At 36.5% G+C, this 14,848-nt stretch overlaps 1 protein-coding gene across 9 annotated transcripts in view; it reads left to right on the top strand.

The window, feature by feature from the left end:
* The window catches only part of HIPK3 (homeodomain interacting protein kinase 3), a 147,258-nt gene extending 136,302 nt beyond the window's left edge, over window positions 1-10,956 (top strand). For all 9 annotated transcript variants that reach the window (XM_037838936.1, XM_037838938.1, XM_037838941.1 and 6 more), the window contains 3 exons: window positions 5,448-5,683; window positions 5,969-6,096; window positions 7,002-10,956. In XM_037838936.1, coding sequence (XP_037694864.1) covers window positions 5,448-5,683; window positions 5,969-6,096; window positions 7,002-7,478 — 841 coding nt within the window. In that variant the 3' untranslated portion in view covers window positions 7,479-10,956. The remainder of the gene's footprint in view (window positions 1-5,447; window positions 5,684-5,968; window positions 6,097-7,001) is intronic.
* The last annotated feature ends 3,892 nt before the right edge of the window (window positions 10,957-14,848 follow it).

Here is a 14,848-nt window from a genome sequence, read left to right as displayed (position 1 = left end):
TTCCTTTTTTGTAGCATCTTTGCCTGGTTTTGGTATTAGATTGATGTTAGCTTCATAAAATGAATTAGGTAGTGTTCCATTTTTTTCAATGTTTTGAAAGAGTTTGAGTAAGATTGGTGTCAGTTCTTTCTGGAAAGTTTGGTAGAATTCCCCTGTGAAGCCATCTGGCCCTGGGCATTTATTTGTGGGAAGATTTTTGATGACTGATTGGATCTCTTTGCTTGTGATGGGTTGGTTGAGGTCTTCTATTTCTTCTCTGGTCAGTCTAGGTTGTTCATATGTTTCCAGGAAATTGTCCATTTCTTCTACATTATCCAGTTTGTTGCCATACAGTTGTTCATAATATCCTCTTATAATTTTTTTAATTTCTTCAGGATCTGCAGTTATGTCACCTTTTTCATTCATTATTTTGTTTATATGGGTCTTCTCTCTTTTTGATTTTGTCAGTCTAGCTAGGGGCTTGTCAATCTTGTTGATCTTCTCAAAGAACCAACTTTTGGTGATATTTATCCTTTCTATTGTTTTTTTGTTCTCTATGTCATTTATTTCTGCTTTAATCCTTGTTATTTCTTTTCTTGTACTTGGTTTAGGATTGGTTTGCTGTTCATTTTCTAGCTTCTTCAGTTGATCCATTAGTTCTTTGATTTTGGCTCTTTCTTCCTTTTTAATATATGCGTTTAGTGCTATAAATTTCCCCCTTAGCACTGCTTTTGCTGCATCCCATAGGTTTTGGTATGTTGTGTTCTCATTTTCATTCGTCTCTATATATTTAGCAATTTCTCTTGCTATTTCTTCTTTAACCCACTGATTGTTTAGGAGTGTGTTGTTTAACCTCCAGGTATTTGTGAATTTTCTAAGTCTCTGATGGTTATTGACTTCTAATTGTATTCCATTGTGGTCAGAGAATGTGCTTTGAATAATTTCAATCTTTTTAAATTTATTGAGGCTTGTTTTATGTCCCAGCATATGATCTATTCTGGAGAAAGTTCCGTGAGCACTAGAAAAGTATGTGTATCCTGGTGATTTGGGATGTAATGTCCTGTAGATGTCTGTTAAATCTAATTCATTTATCAGATTGTTTAGGTTTTCAATTTCCTTATTGGTCTTCTGTCTGGTTGATCTATCTATAGGGGAGAGTGATGTGTTGAAGTCTCCCACAATTATTGTGGAAACATCAATTGCTTCCTTTAGTTTTGCCAATGTTTCTCTCATGTATTTTGTGGCACCTTGATTGGGTGCATAGACATTTACGATTGTTATTTCTTCTTGCTGAATTGCCCCTTTTATTAGTATGTAGTGGCCTTCTTTGTCTCTCAAAACATCCCTGCATTTGAAGTCTATTTTATCTGAGATTAATATTGCTACACCTGCTTTCTTTTGGCTGTAGCTTGCATGAAATATTTTTTTCCATCCTTTCACTTTCAATTTCTTTGTGTCCCTGTGTCTAAGATGAGTCTCTTGTATGCAACATATTGATGGTTCATTTTTTTTGATCCATTCTGCGAATCTATATCTTTTAATTGGGGAGTTTAATCCATTTACATTCAACGTTAAAACCGTGAAGGCATTTCTTGAATCGGCCATCTTATCCTTTGGATTATGTTTGCCATATTTTTCCCTCTCTCTATTAATATCCTTTATTGTACCCATACCGAATCTCTTTAGTACTGAACCTTTCTCCAAGTCTCTCTGTCCTGTCTTTGTTTCTCTGTCTGTAGGGCTCCCTTTAGTATCTCCAGTAGGGCAGGTCTCTTGTTAGCAAATTCTCTCAGCATTTCTTTGTCTGTGAAAAATTTAAGCTCTCCCTCAAATTTGAAGGAGAGCTTTGCTGGATAAAGTATTCTTGGCTGGAAATTCCTCTCTCTCAGAATTTTAAATATATCGTGCCACTGCCTTCTCGCCTCCATGGTGGCTGCTGAGTAGTCACTACTTAGTCTTATGCTGTTTCCTTTGTATGTGGTGAATTGCTTTTCTCTTGCTGCTTTCAGAACTTGCTCCTTCTCTTCTATGTTTGACAGTGTGATCAGTATATGTCTCGGAGTGGGTTTTTTTGGATTTATTCTATTTGGAGTTCGCTGAGCATTTATGATTTGTGTATTTATGTTGTTTAGAAGATTTGGGAAGTTTTCCCCAACAATTTCTTTGAATACTCTTCCTAGACCTTTACCCTTTTCTTCCCCTTCTGGGACACCAATGAGTCTTATATTCGGACGTTTCATATTATCTATCATATCCCTGAGGTCCATTTCGAGTTTTTCAATTTTTTTCCCCATTCTTTCTTTTATGCTTTCATTTTCCATTCTGTCATCTTCCAGGTCACTGATTCGTTGTTCAACTTCCTCTAGTCTTGTACTATGAGTGTCCAGAATCTTTTTAATTTGGTCAACAGTTTCTTTAATTTCCATAAGATCATCCATTTTTTTATTTAGTCTTGCAATGTCTTCTTTATGCTCTTCTAGGGTCTTCTTGATTTCCTTCATATCCCGTACTAGGGTCTCATTGTTCATCTTTAGTTCTTTGAGTAGCTGCTCTAGGTGTGTCTCTTCTGGTCTTTTGATTTGGGTGCTTGGGCTTGGGTTATCCATATCGTCTGGTTTTTTCATATGCTTTATAATTTTCTGTTGTTTTTGGCCTCGTGGCATTTGCTGTCCTTGATAGGGTTCTTTTAGGGTTTGTAGACCAGTTGAAGTCCTTATCTCTAATTTATCAGATCTACAGCTTCGTGGAGTACACTTTCTCTAACTAACCAGCAGGTGGCGTCCACGAGCCACCTGTTCTCCACAAGCCAGATCTCCCCTGCTTAGCCTTTTTGGTGAGTGGGGGAGTGAGTCTTGTGGGGCCCAATTGGTGTCCCAAGCTTGCGTGTGTAGTTGGTGTTGCCTGCCCTGTATGTGGGGCGTGTTTCTGGGCAGTCGGGGAGGGGGGGGTGGCCCTAACAATCAAATCTCCCTGATGATCCTAGAGTTTTAAAGCTACTGCAATAGTCTAATCCTTCAGTTCAGTCCTGCCACAGTTTGTCTCTGCCACTGACCCACAAGTCTTTGGTATTGGCGTATGGCTCCTGAGACTTGCAAGTGGGCCCCTCTTCCAGGCTGTGCACCCCGGGTCCTCTGTTGAGGGATGACTGTGCTATGTCGCAGGTGAGTGCCGTCCCCCCAGGGCAGTTCTGGGCTGCTGGGCTGTGTTGGGAGGCTCCCAGTCTGCTCAAATGATGGCTGAATGGGGCTCTGTTAATTCACACTGCTCCCCCTTCCCAGCTCTGGGACATTCAGCTGAGGTTGCAGGGAAGGCTAATGTCCACGCCCAGTTTTGTGGTGTGTGCCTGTTATTTGAAGCACTTCCGTCACACTGGGTTGTCTGGGGCAGCTCTGGGCTATGGGGCTGGCGATGGGCAGGAGTGTTTCCTGTCCACCAGGATGGTGGCTGTGAGCGGACACCCCCCTTTTCTTGGGAAGTTGTGTTGTTTAGTGAATTTTCTCAGCCACTGGATTATTGCCTTTTGTCTCAGAGCTCTCTTAGTTCTGCTCTTGACTTGACGTGCCCAAATTTCAATTCTTTGAAGCTTTCTGTATTGAGCTTCTTAGAGTAATTGTTTTAGAAAAAGCAAAAAGGATTTAAAAAAAAAAAAAACGGCCCTCCTCAGAGATCTAATGGGTTATTGAAATGCTAATAGACAAAGCAACCAGGGCCATTAAGGAAAGGTGCCCTGGGCAGAGAGATCAGCCTTGCTTCGGGATTTGCATATGCGCCTCAAGGCCTGATCTCCGCCCTTCCCCTTTCTGTGTTCACCAGAACTCCAAAAATCCTCTGCTTTTACTTTGGAGCTTCTCGTGTTGTTTTCCTTCTATGCCCGTCTCCTCTCTGCTGGGCTGGCTGCTCTCAGAGTCTCTGGTGTCTGGCCTCAGTCTATCTATGGTTGGAGTTTGAATCAGTAGAATGAGTTTCCGATGAGAGCAGCCACTGCAATTCTCCCTTCTCCTTCCTGGAGCTGACAGCCCCTCCTCCCCCGGGACTGAGCCTGGCAGGGAGGGGCGCGGGTCCCCTGGCCGCAAAAACTTACAGATTTCGCTGATCTCAGCAGTTCCACGTTTTCATGAGTGTTGTATGAAGTATGCCCAAAGACAGATTGCTCTGTGGTGTCCAGTCCACGCAGTTCCTGGCTTTTTACCTACTTTCCTGGAGGAGTAACTAAAACATACAGCTCACCAGTCTGCCATCTTGCCCCGCCTCTGTATTGTTTTAGAACAACTACATGAAAAAATTGAGGTTCTTAATAAATGATATAAAAAATCATTTTGTTTTTGAAAGGGTTAAAAATCCAGATTATCAACTTCAGCTCCACAGACTATTGTTGTAACTTAAATTTGGAATAAAAAATATACTTTAGCAAAATTTATAAAGGCATGTTTTGTATATTGATGAACGGACTTTGCCCACTGTCAGTAGTGAATCCACTATGACTTTTTCTTCTTTTGGAGATTGATTTGCATTGTTTCATCCATATTTCCTTGCTTCGCCATCCATTTGGCTAGGACATGCACTGCCATAAAAGAAGGAGCTTTTCCTAACCAGCATGATGGACTAGTAGAGATAGCTGAGATAAGACACAAAATTTCAGTGAAGCACATTTGATTTTAGCTTGTAGAAATTCTTTTCTTTAGGGGTAACAAAGTTTGAATGTTTTGTCTTAATTTTATACATTAGGTGTCTCTTTTTTCTTAGTCAGGAAGTATGATAGTAAATAACTTTTAACCAAAGTGCTGTAGAGGATATAAAGAAGTTTTCTGCTGGTTACTTATAATGTGGTTTGGACGTTGGTATGTACATACAAAAAGAGATTGCGTGCTTCAGTTTGTTAAGTATGAGACGAGTGATGTAGACAGATAGTAAATGCTGTAAATCCCAAGGAAAGACATACTGTCTGGTCCTGAGAGGCTCAGGAAGAGAAGAGATATGGGACTCTGACTAGGTGTTGAGAGGGGTGGGGAAGACCTTTCAGATAACTGGTTAGTTCAAGGGACTCAGATTACCAAAAAGACACATATCCTAACATTAGAATTTAATCTGAAATATCCAAATCACACATGTTCAGACATTTCATTTAATTTATCCAGAATGATGCTTCTGAAGTAGTGTCTTGATGAAAATACATGGAATTTATAAAGGGAACTTTTACGAACTGTTACTGATGATCAAGTGAGAAGGGAAAGGTGAGAAAATTAAGGGCCAATGGATAGTCCTGAATGAATTTAAGGTTAGTAGTCTAAACAGAGGTACTGCTAGGGTATAGAAATCTATAAGCAAATGTTATCGGATAAGGAAAAAGGTGTGATTTGGTATGAAAACTGAATAAGATTCTTATCAGTTTGCTGGAGCCTGGATATTACTTTAGATTTAATGTTAGAGAACATTAAATTAATGTTCATAAAAATGCTGTCTTGTTGTAGTATGTCAGATGAAGAGCAAGAAAGTGGTTGTGACACTGTAGATGGCTCTCCAACGTCAGACTCTTCAGGGCATGACAGTCCATTTGCAGAAAGCAGTTTTGTAGAGGACACTCATCAAAACACAGAACTGGTAACCTCTGCTGACACAGAACCCAAACCAGCTGTTTGTACTGTTGTGGTGCCACCAGTGGGTCTAGAAAATGGATTAAATGCTGACGAGCATATGGCAAACACAGGTAAACAGAGTCCTCTCTATTTCTCTGGTTGTCCTTTAAAAGGTCTTAATTTAGTAACATCAGAGCACAGCCTTGCCAAATGTCAAATCTGAATTTCCAACTTGACTCTGCCGTTATCTCTTGTCTAGAAGAAATCTCATATTATCCATTTCTTGGAAACATGAGCCCTTGCTTTATAAAAATTTTAATTTCTCACATGACTTTCATGTAAAATATTCAAAGTCCATTCCAATTTTATTAGAGATGGAAAAAGCATCAAGTCTGTAATATTTTATTTTTTGCCAGATTCCATATGCCAGCCGTTAATTAAAGGACGATCTGCCCCTGGAAGATTAAACCAGCCTTCTGCAATGGGTAATCGTCAGCAAAAATTACCGTCAACATTCCAGCAGCAGCATCTGAACTTCAGTCAGGTACGTTTGTTTATGAATTCATAAGAGTCTCTGGGATTCAGATTCAGCAGTTGTTTTTCACTTGGGGATAAAAAGATTCTAATACTTTATGCAGTCTTAATAAATTTTTCCCTTTTCATTATCTAAAGTGACTAAAGAGTAATAGGCCTAATAATAGCATAATTAAGTAGATTATCCATAGAACTTGGAATTCTTCAGAAGGATTAGATTTGTAGAGTCTCCTAGATAATTTTTTAGTATCTTAGACCCTTTAAATCAGAATGTACACTAATGTATTGATGGCTACTTTTCTTATTTGTTAGTAGTGGTGATCATCTAGCCTTACTGAATACTCTCCATCTATTCAGCACTGTGCTCAGAGGTTATGATTCACTTGGGGAAAGAAAAGATCACAGGTGTTGGAGTCAGACCCGGGTTCAAATTCTAGTTTCTTGTAGTATGTCAGATGAAGAGCAAGAAAGTGGTGGTGACACTGTAGATGGCTCTCCAACATCAGATTCTTCAGGGCATGACAGTCCATGACCTTGGCCAGGTCTTTGCAACAAATCTGGACCACAGTTAATGAGAATAATAGGTATATGATGGGGTTGTTTTAGAATTAAAATTGTGTACGAAAAGTGTTTAACCTGACATTTAATAAGTATTCCACAAATGGTAGCTATTATAATAATATTAGTACTAGCAGCAGTAGTGGCAGTGTTATTATTATAACATGTAATATTAAATATAAAATGTTAATAATAATAAATAATTGGTATTTTTCTCTTTTCTACTTATACTTAGTCACAAGCTAGTTCTGAGCAATTCACTATGAGTTATCTGTCACAGAGAATGTACTGTGATTTCCCTTCTTTTCTTTTTAACTTACAAAAAATGTTATTTAGATATGTTTTCTTTGTGGATAGGTTCAGCACTTTGGATCTGGGCCTCAAGAGTGGAATGGAAACTTTGGGCATCGAAGACAGCAAGCTTATATCCCTGCTAGTGTTACCAGTAATCCATTCACTCTTTCTCATGGAAGTCCCAATCACACAGCAGTGCATGCCCGTCTGGCTGGAAATACGCATCTCGGAGGACAGCCTACTCTACTTCCATACCCATCATCAGCTACCCTCAGTAGTGCTGCACCAGTGGCCCACCTCTTAGCCTCTCCATGTACCTCAAGACCTCTGTTACAGCATCCAGCCTATAATATCTCCCATCCCAGTGGCATAGTTCACCAAGTCCCAGTGGGTATAAATCCCCGTCTGTTACCTTCCCCAACCATTCATCAGACTCAATACAAACCAATCTTCCCACCACATTCTTACATTGCAGCTTCACCTGCATATACTGGATTTCCATTGAGTCCAACAAAACTCAGCCAGTATCCATATATGTGAAAACTCAAAAACAGTATATTGAGGAAGCTCACTGATACAAACATTTGATTAAAAATAAAAACATGGTATTTAATAAATATTAGCCATGGCACAAGAAAATTATTTTTGAATCATGTAGACTTGGGTGCAATTTAAACAACTTTGAGCTTTAAAAAAAACTCACTTTTAATGTGTTTTGCACATTTGGTATAACTTGTCTTTGGTCATGTTATCTTCTTATGTAGTAACTTTAGACAGGTGACTTATGGGAGCAGAAGTCCAGTTTTGCTCCTGCTATTTTTTATAAAATTGCCTTCTAACTAGTGCAAGACACATTCACATTTGGGAAGCCATTCTGTGTACAGACTTAGAACAACAGATGCACATATGTCTGAATTACAGCATACAAGTGAATTGTATTATCTGTGTCTTAGTGTATAAATGTTGAGTCACTTACCTAAGAAATTGAACTATTGTTCTTTACATTTGCATGTGTCTTTTGCATGGGCAAAATGTTGCCTATACTTTGCTCTTAAATGTTGTTCTAATAATCTCAGCTGCATTGTAAACCGTTCCCACACATAGTGCCTTAAATATTTGAGGTTGTTGATGTTATTACCTATATATAAATGTTGAGGACTGCAGCACTTAAAATTCAGACCTACACTTTAGTTTTCTTTTGATGGAGTGATGTTCATTTTTAATTTAGTGTGGTATGATTTTGGGTAGTAGCTATTTTTTCTTTATTAAGAGGGTAGCATGTTTGCTATAACTGAATTCTGCTGTCTGATTTTTTCAGAATGATCTAGCTTCAAGAAAAGCAAGCAGTTAGTAGTGCTTAAGAAAAATTGATTCAGTATCTAATGGATAGTTGATAACTGTCACAACACAGCATTTTATATACTGTTAAGTGAAACTGCAATACAATCTAAGTTTATTTTGGAAGTGTTTGCTGTATAATTGGATTTCATAAAATGTTTAGAGGTACAGTAGGCATGACTTTGAGTAGATAATGAAAGAAAATGCAAAATGCTCATTGATTCATGATGTGGTTTCATCTTAGCTTGGGCAAACCATGCAGTATTTACTAAATAGTAGCAGAATATTTACTATTGAAGCTTGAAAAGATGTGAGTTTTTTGTGTGCAATTTTTCATTTATGCATGTGAGAGGGTTTTTTTTTTTTTTCTTTTTAAGTATTTTTACATTATAGTATTTGTTTTGCTTGTTGGTGGTGTTTGCTTATTTAATACATTCCGTCAGGGACAAAAATTACATGCTTGTTTTCTTAGGAAGTGTGTCTTGGACTCCCCCCCCCCCTTTTATTTTTTTCTTTTTGATGGTGGTGGTGATGTTTAAATGAAATTGCTTTTACAGCACCAAAGACTTATCATCCATTTCCTATATAAAAGGTAGCTACTTTTTGCATAGACCTCAAGTATATTGTAGTATAGAGATGGAATTTAAGGAAAGGTATTAAACTGAGGCTGTGTTTTAGCTTATGGGCAAGTAATAAATTGTATCATTTATCTTGAATGTATCATAGATAAGCTGCTATATAACGATTGCCACTTCAGATAGCTGTGAAATTAGGTGATTTAACTAGTTGTTATTTAGCCTTCTAATTTCTGTATAAGTCTAATTACATGAAATAGAAGTTGGGGTTTTGATTTTTTACTTTGCTTTTCTGTTTGGAGTGTCATTGTAACTACTGTATTGTAAATGATGGAAAATAATTGCATATGTTATTTTGGGGTGTGTTATTTGCATCAGTATTTTATCTCTATTAATGTTTGTGCTCATCACTGCATATAAAAAACTTGGATGTATCGATGTAACTTAATTTTTTATTTTCATACTGGCATTGTAGACACTTGAGAAAGCTGTATCTTGCAGGCTTGACTTAACTTTTTTTCTTAAAAATCTGGAATATACTCTTATAGCATTTACTGGAATAAACAGTACAGAGCATTTGAGTATAAAGTTCCTCAAATGTTTTGGACTTACAGCATTTCTTTGATAAATGAATTGCATACCAATAGTACAGCTCTAGTACAGTGTTGATAATAAGCTAATAATGGACAAATTTTTCTTTACTCCATTAACACAAGCAGTGTTTTATTTAATAATCATCAATGAAATAAATGTGCCTGAAATTGATTTTTTAAAATTACAGTATTAGATCATAAAATAAAAACCAGCAGTACATTTTTAGTCACACTGAAAATGAAGGACTTAATTTTCCCCACAAGTTTCAGTGTTTTTAGTAATCAATTCTATGCATTTTATATAAATATAAATATATATATATAATACACACAAAAAAGGAATAGTGTAAGATTAATTTAAAAGATTATTTACAGATGACAAATTTATGGAGTCCCTATTTATGTAAACTTGCCACCCTCCATAGTCTTCTAACTTTATTTATAAAGTCCATCAGATTACTGGAATCTGCTCACTTCTTGGAAAAGAATCTATGGCAGCGGATGTTTCAGAATCACCAAGTGCAAAGTTTTGATTGATGTTTGTACCACACAGGTGCAAAACTGGTGTTGTTTTTTGTTTTGTTCTGTTTTGTTCAGGGCCATGTTTACTACACTGAAATGTCTTATTTTCTGTATTTAAGTTCCAAGAAGGAGATAGACCTGTTAAATTGACAATAAGTGGTAAAATTCTACGTTTTCATAATACAGTAGTAATGTTTGATATAGGTATACTCCAGCTAAATACTCTGCTCTTAATTAATTGTAATCATGGGGTTTTTATGTGTTTAAAAGTAAAAAAAAATTCAAAACCCTGCTAAAGTCTAAATTTAGCGTATTGACAAAAGAATCTGGGCTAATACCCTCCTTAAAACCATTTTTACCAGTTTTATTTGGTTTTATTGTTTTCTTAAATAAAACACTGCATGACTTCCAAGTTGCATATTTGTGTACTATTTTAATTTGCAAATTATTTTTTATAAAATATCTTGATATTTAGTTTTTTTCCTTCAAGACATTTAAATATGCTACTGTATTAGCAAAACCTTTTCATTTTAAAAATCTCTACTACTAATTTTAAACTTGGTTTGTGTTAAGTAAAAGTTAAATCATACACTGCAAGGTGTAGGAAGATTTGTTTTAATGAACTCAATGATATAGATTTGATTACTAAGTTTGAACTGTTAACTGTTTAACAATTTTAGACTTGTGGCTTTCTTTCTTTGGTTTGTTTATTTTTGCTTTTACTTCTATGCTACACTAGTTTGCCATGTAGCAATTGCACTGTGCAATATTACAATAAGGACTGGGAAAAATTTTTATGGATGTAATGTCTATTACGGTTTGCGATAGTATTTCTCTCTAGTTCTCAGTGATTTAAATGTGACCAAGCCTTCTGTACTTTGTCACAAAAAGCGGGTTTTCCAGGTGACTATTTTGGTGAGTGTCAAAATAAGAATTTATGGTGTATTACTGTCGATTCACTTTGAATTAAAATATATATATTGCAGCAAACAGCTTGTTGACTTTTTTTCTACCCAAGTACTGCTTACACGGTAGGGAAGGGAAAAGGTTAATAACACTGAGTACCTAACTTGCACATTTCGTTAATTCTCAAAACCATTTTGTGCAATAAACATTATTATCTTTATATGAGTGGAGGAATAGGTTCAAAAAGTGTAGGTAACTTGCCCAAAGTCCTGCTGCTAATGTATGGTGAATCTAAGATTTGAACCAGACTGTCTAGCCTTAACTCATCTTTTTACCAGTTTTTTAAAACTGAAGTCTGAGGCATTGTACCAGAAGTACCTGAAACCGTGGGATAAGCATGGCTGCTTTTCCTTGGGTATTAAGTTATTGAGGGAAATATTTTCATTCAGTATGTATGGATAAAGAATTTGGACTTCACGTGAATTTTTAAGATATAAAACATGAGTCTTCAAAAGAATGTGGTTGTAGTAGGCCAGTTTGGGCTTTGTCCACAAATACCATGCTGTACTTCAGGCATCTGAAAAGTACATCACTAGAAAATTGGGGGGGAGGGGGAACATGGTACCAGAACACACTACTGAGAAATCCATGTGTTCTCTCTCAGTAAACTTTTATTTGAAGTATAACATGTATGCACCTTTTGTGTCTGACTCATTCATTTTTATTTGGTGAGATATACCCATGTTGAGGATTGCTGTGGTTCATTTATCCTCATGCTGTTTAGTAGTCCTTTGTGTGCAATATGCCACAATTTTGCTGATGACCATTTAAATAGTTCCCATGTTTTAGTTATTACAAACAGTGCTTCCCTGAACATTTTTGCTTTTATCTTTTGGTGAACATGTGTCTGTACTTTCATTGTGTGTATATGTAGGTATAGAATCGCTGGTTCATAGAGTATGCATATGTTTCACTTTAGTAGGTACTGCCAAACAGCTTCTCAAAGTGGTTAAATTATTTGACACTCACCAGCAGAGTGTGAGAGTTCCATTTGCTTTACACCCTTACCAACACTTTATATATATTTTTAAGTCATTCTTGTAGGTGTGAGTTATTCTCGATAATTGAGCATTTCCATGAAATCCAGATTTTGCAATTTACATGAAAGTAAATTGGCCTCTGGAGAATACTAAGAAATATTCAGCTATTTAAAATGTATCTAGTAATATAAAATTTTTTTTTATAAACGGGGTAAACTATTCAGCCAACAAGTCTTTATGAAGCACCTAACTATGTTCAAGTACTCTACATTGGGTACATATCACTGGACAAAACAGAAGATTATTTTGCTCTTATGGATCTTACATTTTTGTGGGGGAGAAAGATTATAATGAGTAAATAAGATAAGTTCAGCTAGGGTAAGTGGGGTGAAGAAAATAAAATAGGGTATAGTGATAAGTGATGGGGGGCAGGGCTGGACATCAGGGAATGCCTCAGTGAGAAGGCAGCCTTTGAGCTGTGACAAGGAGAAAGCTAATCAGCCAGGCAAGGGAAGAGTATCTGGCAGACAGAATAGCAAGTGCAAAGGTCCTTAGTAGGGAATGAACTTATAATATGGGCAAAACAGGAAGGAGACGAATGTAGCCAGCGCACATTGTATGCATGGGGGATAGGAGCTTTAAGATGTGGGCTAGAGGTGTGGGCATGCTGGCCTTCCACCTGGGATAGGAGTGTAGATTTAATTACATATACTATGGGAAGCCATGGGAGGATTTTAAGCAGGCAAATAGTATGGCCCAATTCGCATGTTTTAAACGTGACCGCTGTTACAACAAAAGTGGAAGCCGGAAGATCAGTGAGGAGACTTGAAGTTCTTCATGTGCGAGATGATGATACCAGTCCTTTGTCCAGATACTAGTATTATGAATGTTTTCTCCTTAATAGTATGTGACTCGTCTTTTCATTTTCTTAATGGAGTGTTTGGAAGAACACAAGTTTTGAATTTTCATGAAGTCCAGTTTATGAATATTGTTTTATTGGTTTGTGCTTTTTGTGTCTTTAGAAATTTTTGCCTATAACCAAATTGGAAAGACTTTCTCCTATGTTTTCTTCTAGGAGTTTTATAGTTTTAACTTTTAGAAGGTCTGTGGTCCATTTCAAGTTAATTTTATTGTCAACCTTTTATTTTAATGATATTGTTTTATCTTATGGAGCACCTACATACACTATACCTAATAAAAAAGTATGATTATTTTAACTAGAAAAATAAGATGCTAATGTTTAATATTTCCCCCCATATAAATAACACATGATTACATGATTTTTTTAAAAACTCATATTAATGCCAAAATTCAAATTTTAAATGTGTTCAGCTTTATTTTAATCATAGCTTGTTTCCTGAGTTACTATGGAGAATCCAGTTTATTTTCTTGTCACTTAGAATTTTTTAATACTTTTTACCCAATTTTTTTATTTTTTAAAAAAATTACAGATAAAAAGGAATAGTACAATGAACATACATATAACGTCCACTTAGATTTGCCAGTTAACATTTTGCCACATTAACTTTATATCTACATTTATATGTAAATATTAATTCAACCATTTGTGAGTAACCCTGACACTTTGACCCAAAATACTTAATCGTACATCTGTAAGAATAGTGACATTCTTCAACTACCACAAAACCTTGTAACACCTAGCAAAATTAACAGAAATTTATCCAATTTCCAGTCCATATTTTCCCCCCACTCCAGGAACCAATCAAGATCCACCTGTTTTTGCATTTAGTTATGCCCTGCCTTTGATTGCTTTTAATTTGAAGAGTTCAGGCTAAAATGTCCTACTTACATTCTGGATTTGTCTGGTTATTTCTTCGTGCTAATTGGTTCCTCTGTATATTCTGTAAGCTAGAAGTTGGGTCTAATGACTTAATTAGATTCAATGTTCTGGCAAGAATTTTTATAGGGGTTGTTGTGTACTTATTGTGTCACATCACAAGTCACATAATGGCAGATTGTCTACTATTAGTGGTGACCCTTGATTAAAGAAGTGATTAGTAAATCTCTCCATTGTCATCTGTGGTGTGATAGTCTGGCAGTATCAATAACCTTTACCCAGTTGCTGTAGTATCCATTGATGATCTTTGCCTGAATCAGATATTTCACTGGGGATTTGCAAAATGGTGATATTCAATTTGTCATTCCTACTATGTGTATTCCCTGCATTATTCTATAAAGAAAGGCTTTCTCCTGCCCTTCTCTACTCATCCTCTGTCCCCAACAGTATGGATTCTCGGATTTTGCTTCATTCAATAAGTTAAAATTAATTATCATCAGCTTTCTTCAAGACTTGTGAATCCTTTTGACATGACCACTATTTGTCTCTGAATGTTTCCTTACTTTCTGGTCCAATGAGGTGTCTTAGGCTCACCTTGTACTTTTCTTGCCTCAGAACTGAAATAAAAGCTATTTCTTCAAAGAATCCAGTTTCAAAGAACCCAATTTGAATAATTTTAATGAGTTAGATACAAACAATCCCTTTCTGTTTTGTAGTACTACCAGTTACAGTGTCATAAACTAATCCCTTATCCCCATTACTCAATTCATATCTGACTATGATTTCTCTAGAGAAGTCAGTTGCTTGGCAGCTACTGCCCACATCCTTTGGCCATCTTGTGAACTATTACTGATCTTGATTCTCTCATAGCGTAGCACATTGATTGCAAATAGTAATTTCAAAGCCAGGATGAACAGGGGAAAGGGTGAGAGTGACTGTTTTAGAAGGCATGCCTGGAAGAAGATTAATCTAAAATCTGCCTTGTTTACTGTTGTTTCCCCAGTGCTTAGCACTCATGCCCAGTGGATGTTAAGTAAATGTGGACTCTAGGGCTTGAGGACATTATAGTAAGCTCTAATAGTATTTGTATGATATCAATCAATGATGATGATTAACTTGAACCAGTTGAAGAGGTTAG

Source organism: Choloepus didactylus, chromosome 6 (assembly GCF_015220235.1).
Source record: "Choloepus didactylus isolate mChoDid1 chromosome 6, mChoDid1.pri, whole genome shotgun sequence".
In the NCBI taxonomy this organism is placed as follows: Eukaryota; Metazoa; Chordata; class Mammalia; order Pilosa; family Megalonychidae; genus Choloepus; species Choloepus didactylus.
This window is presented reverse-complemented; position numbering and strand designations above follow the sequence as displayed.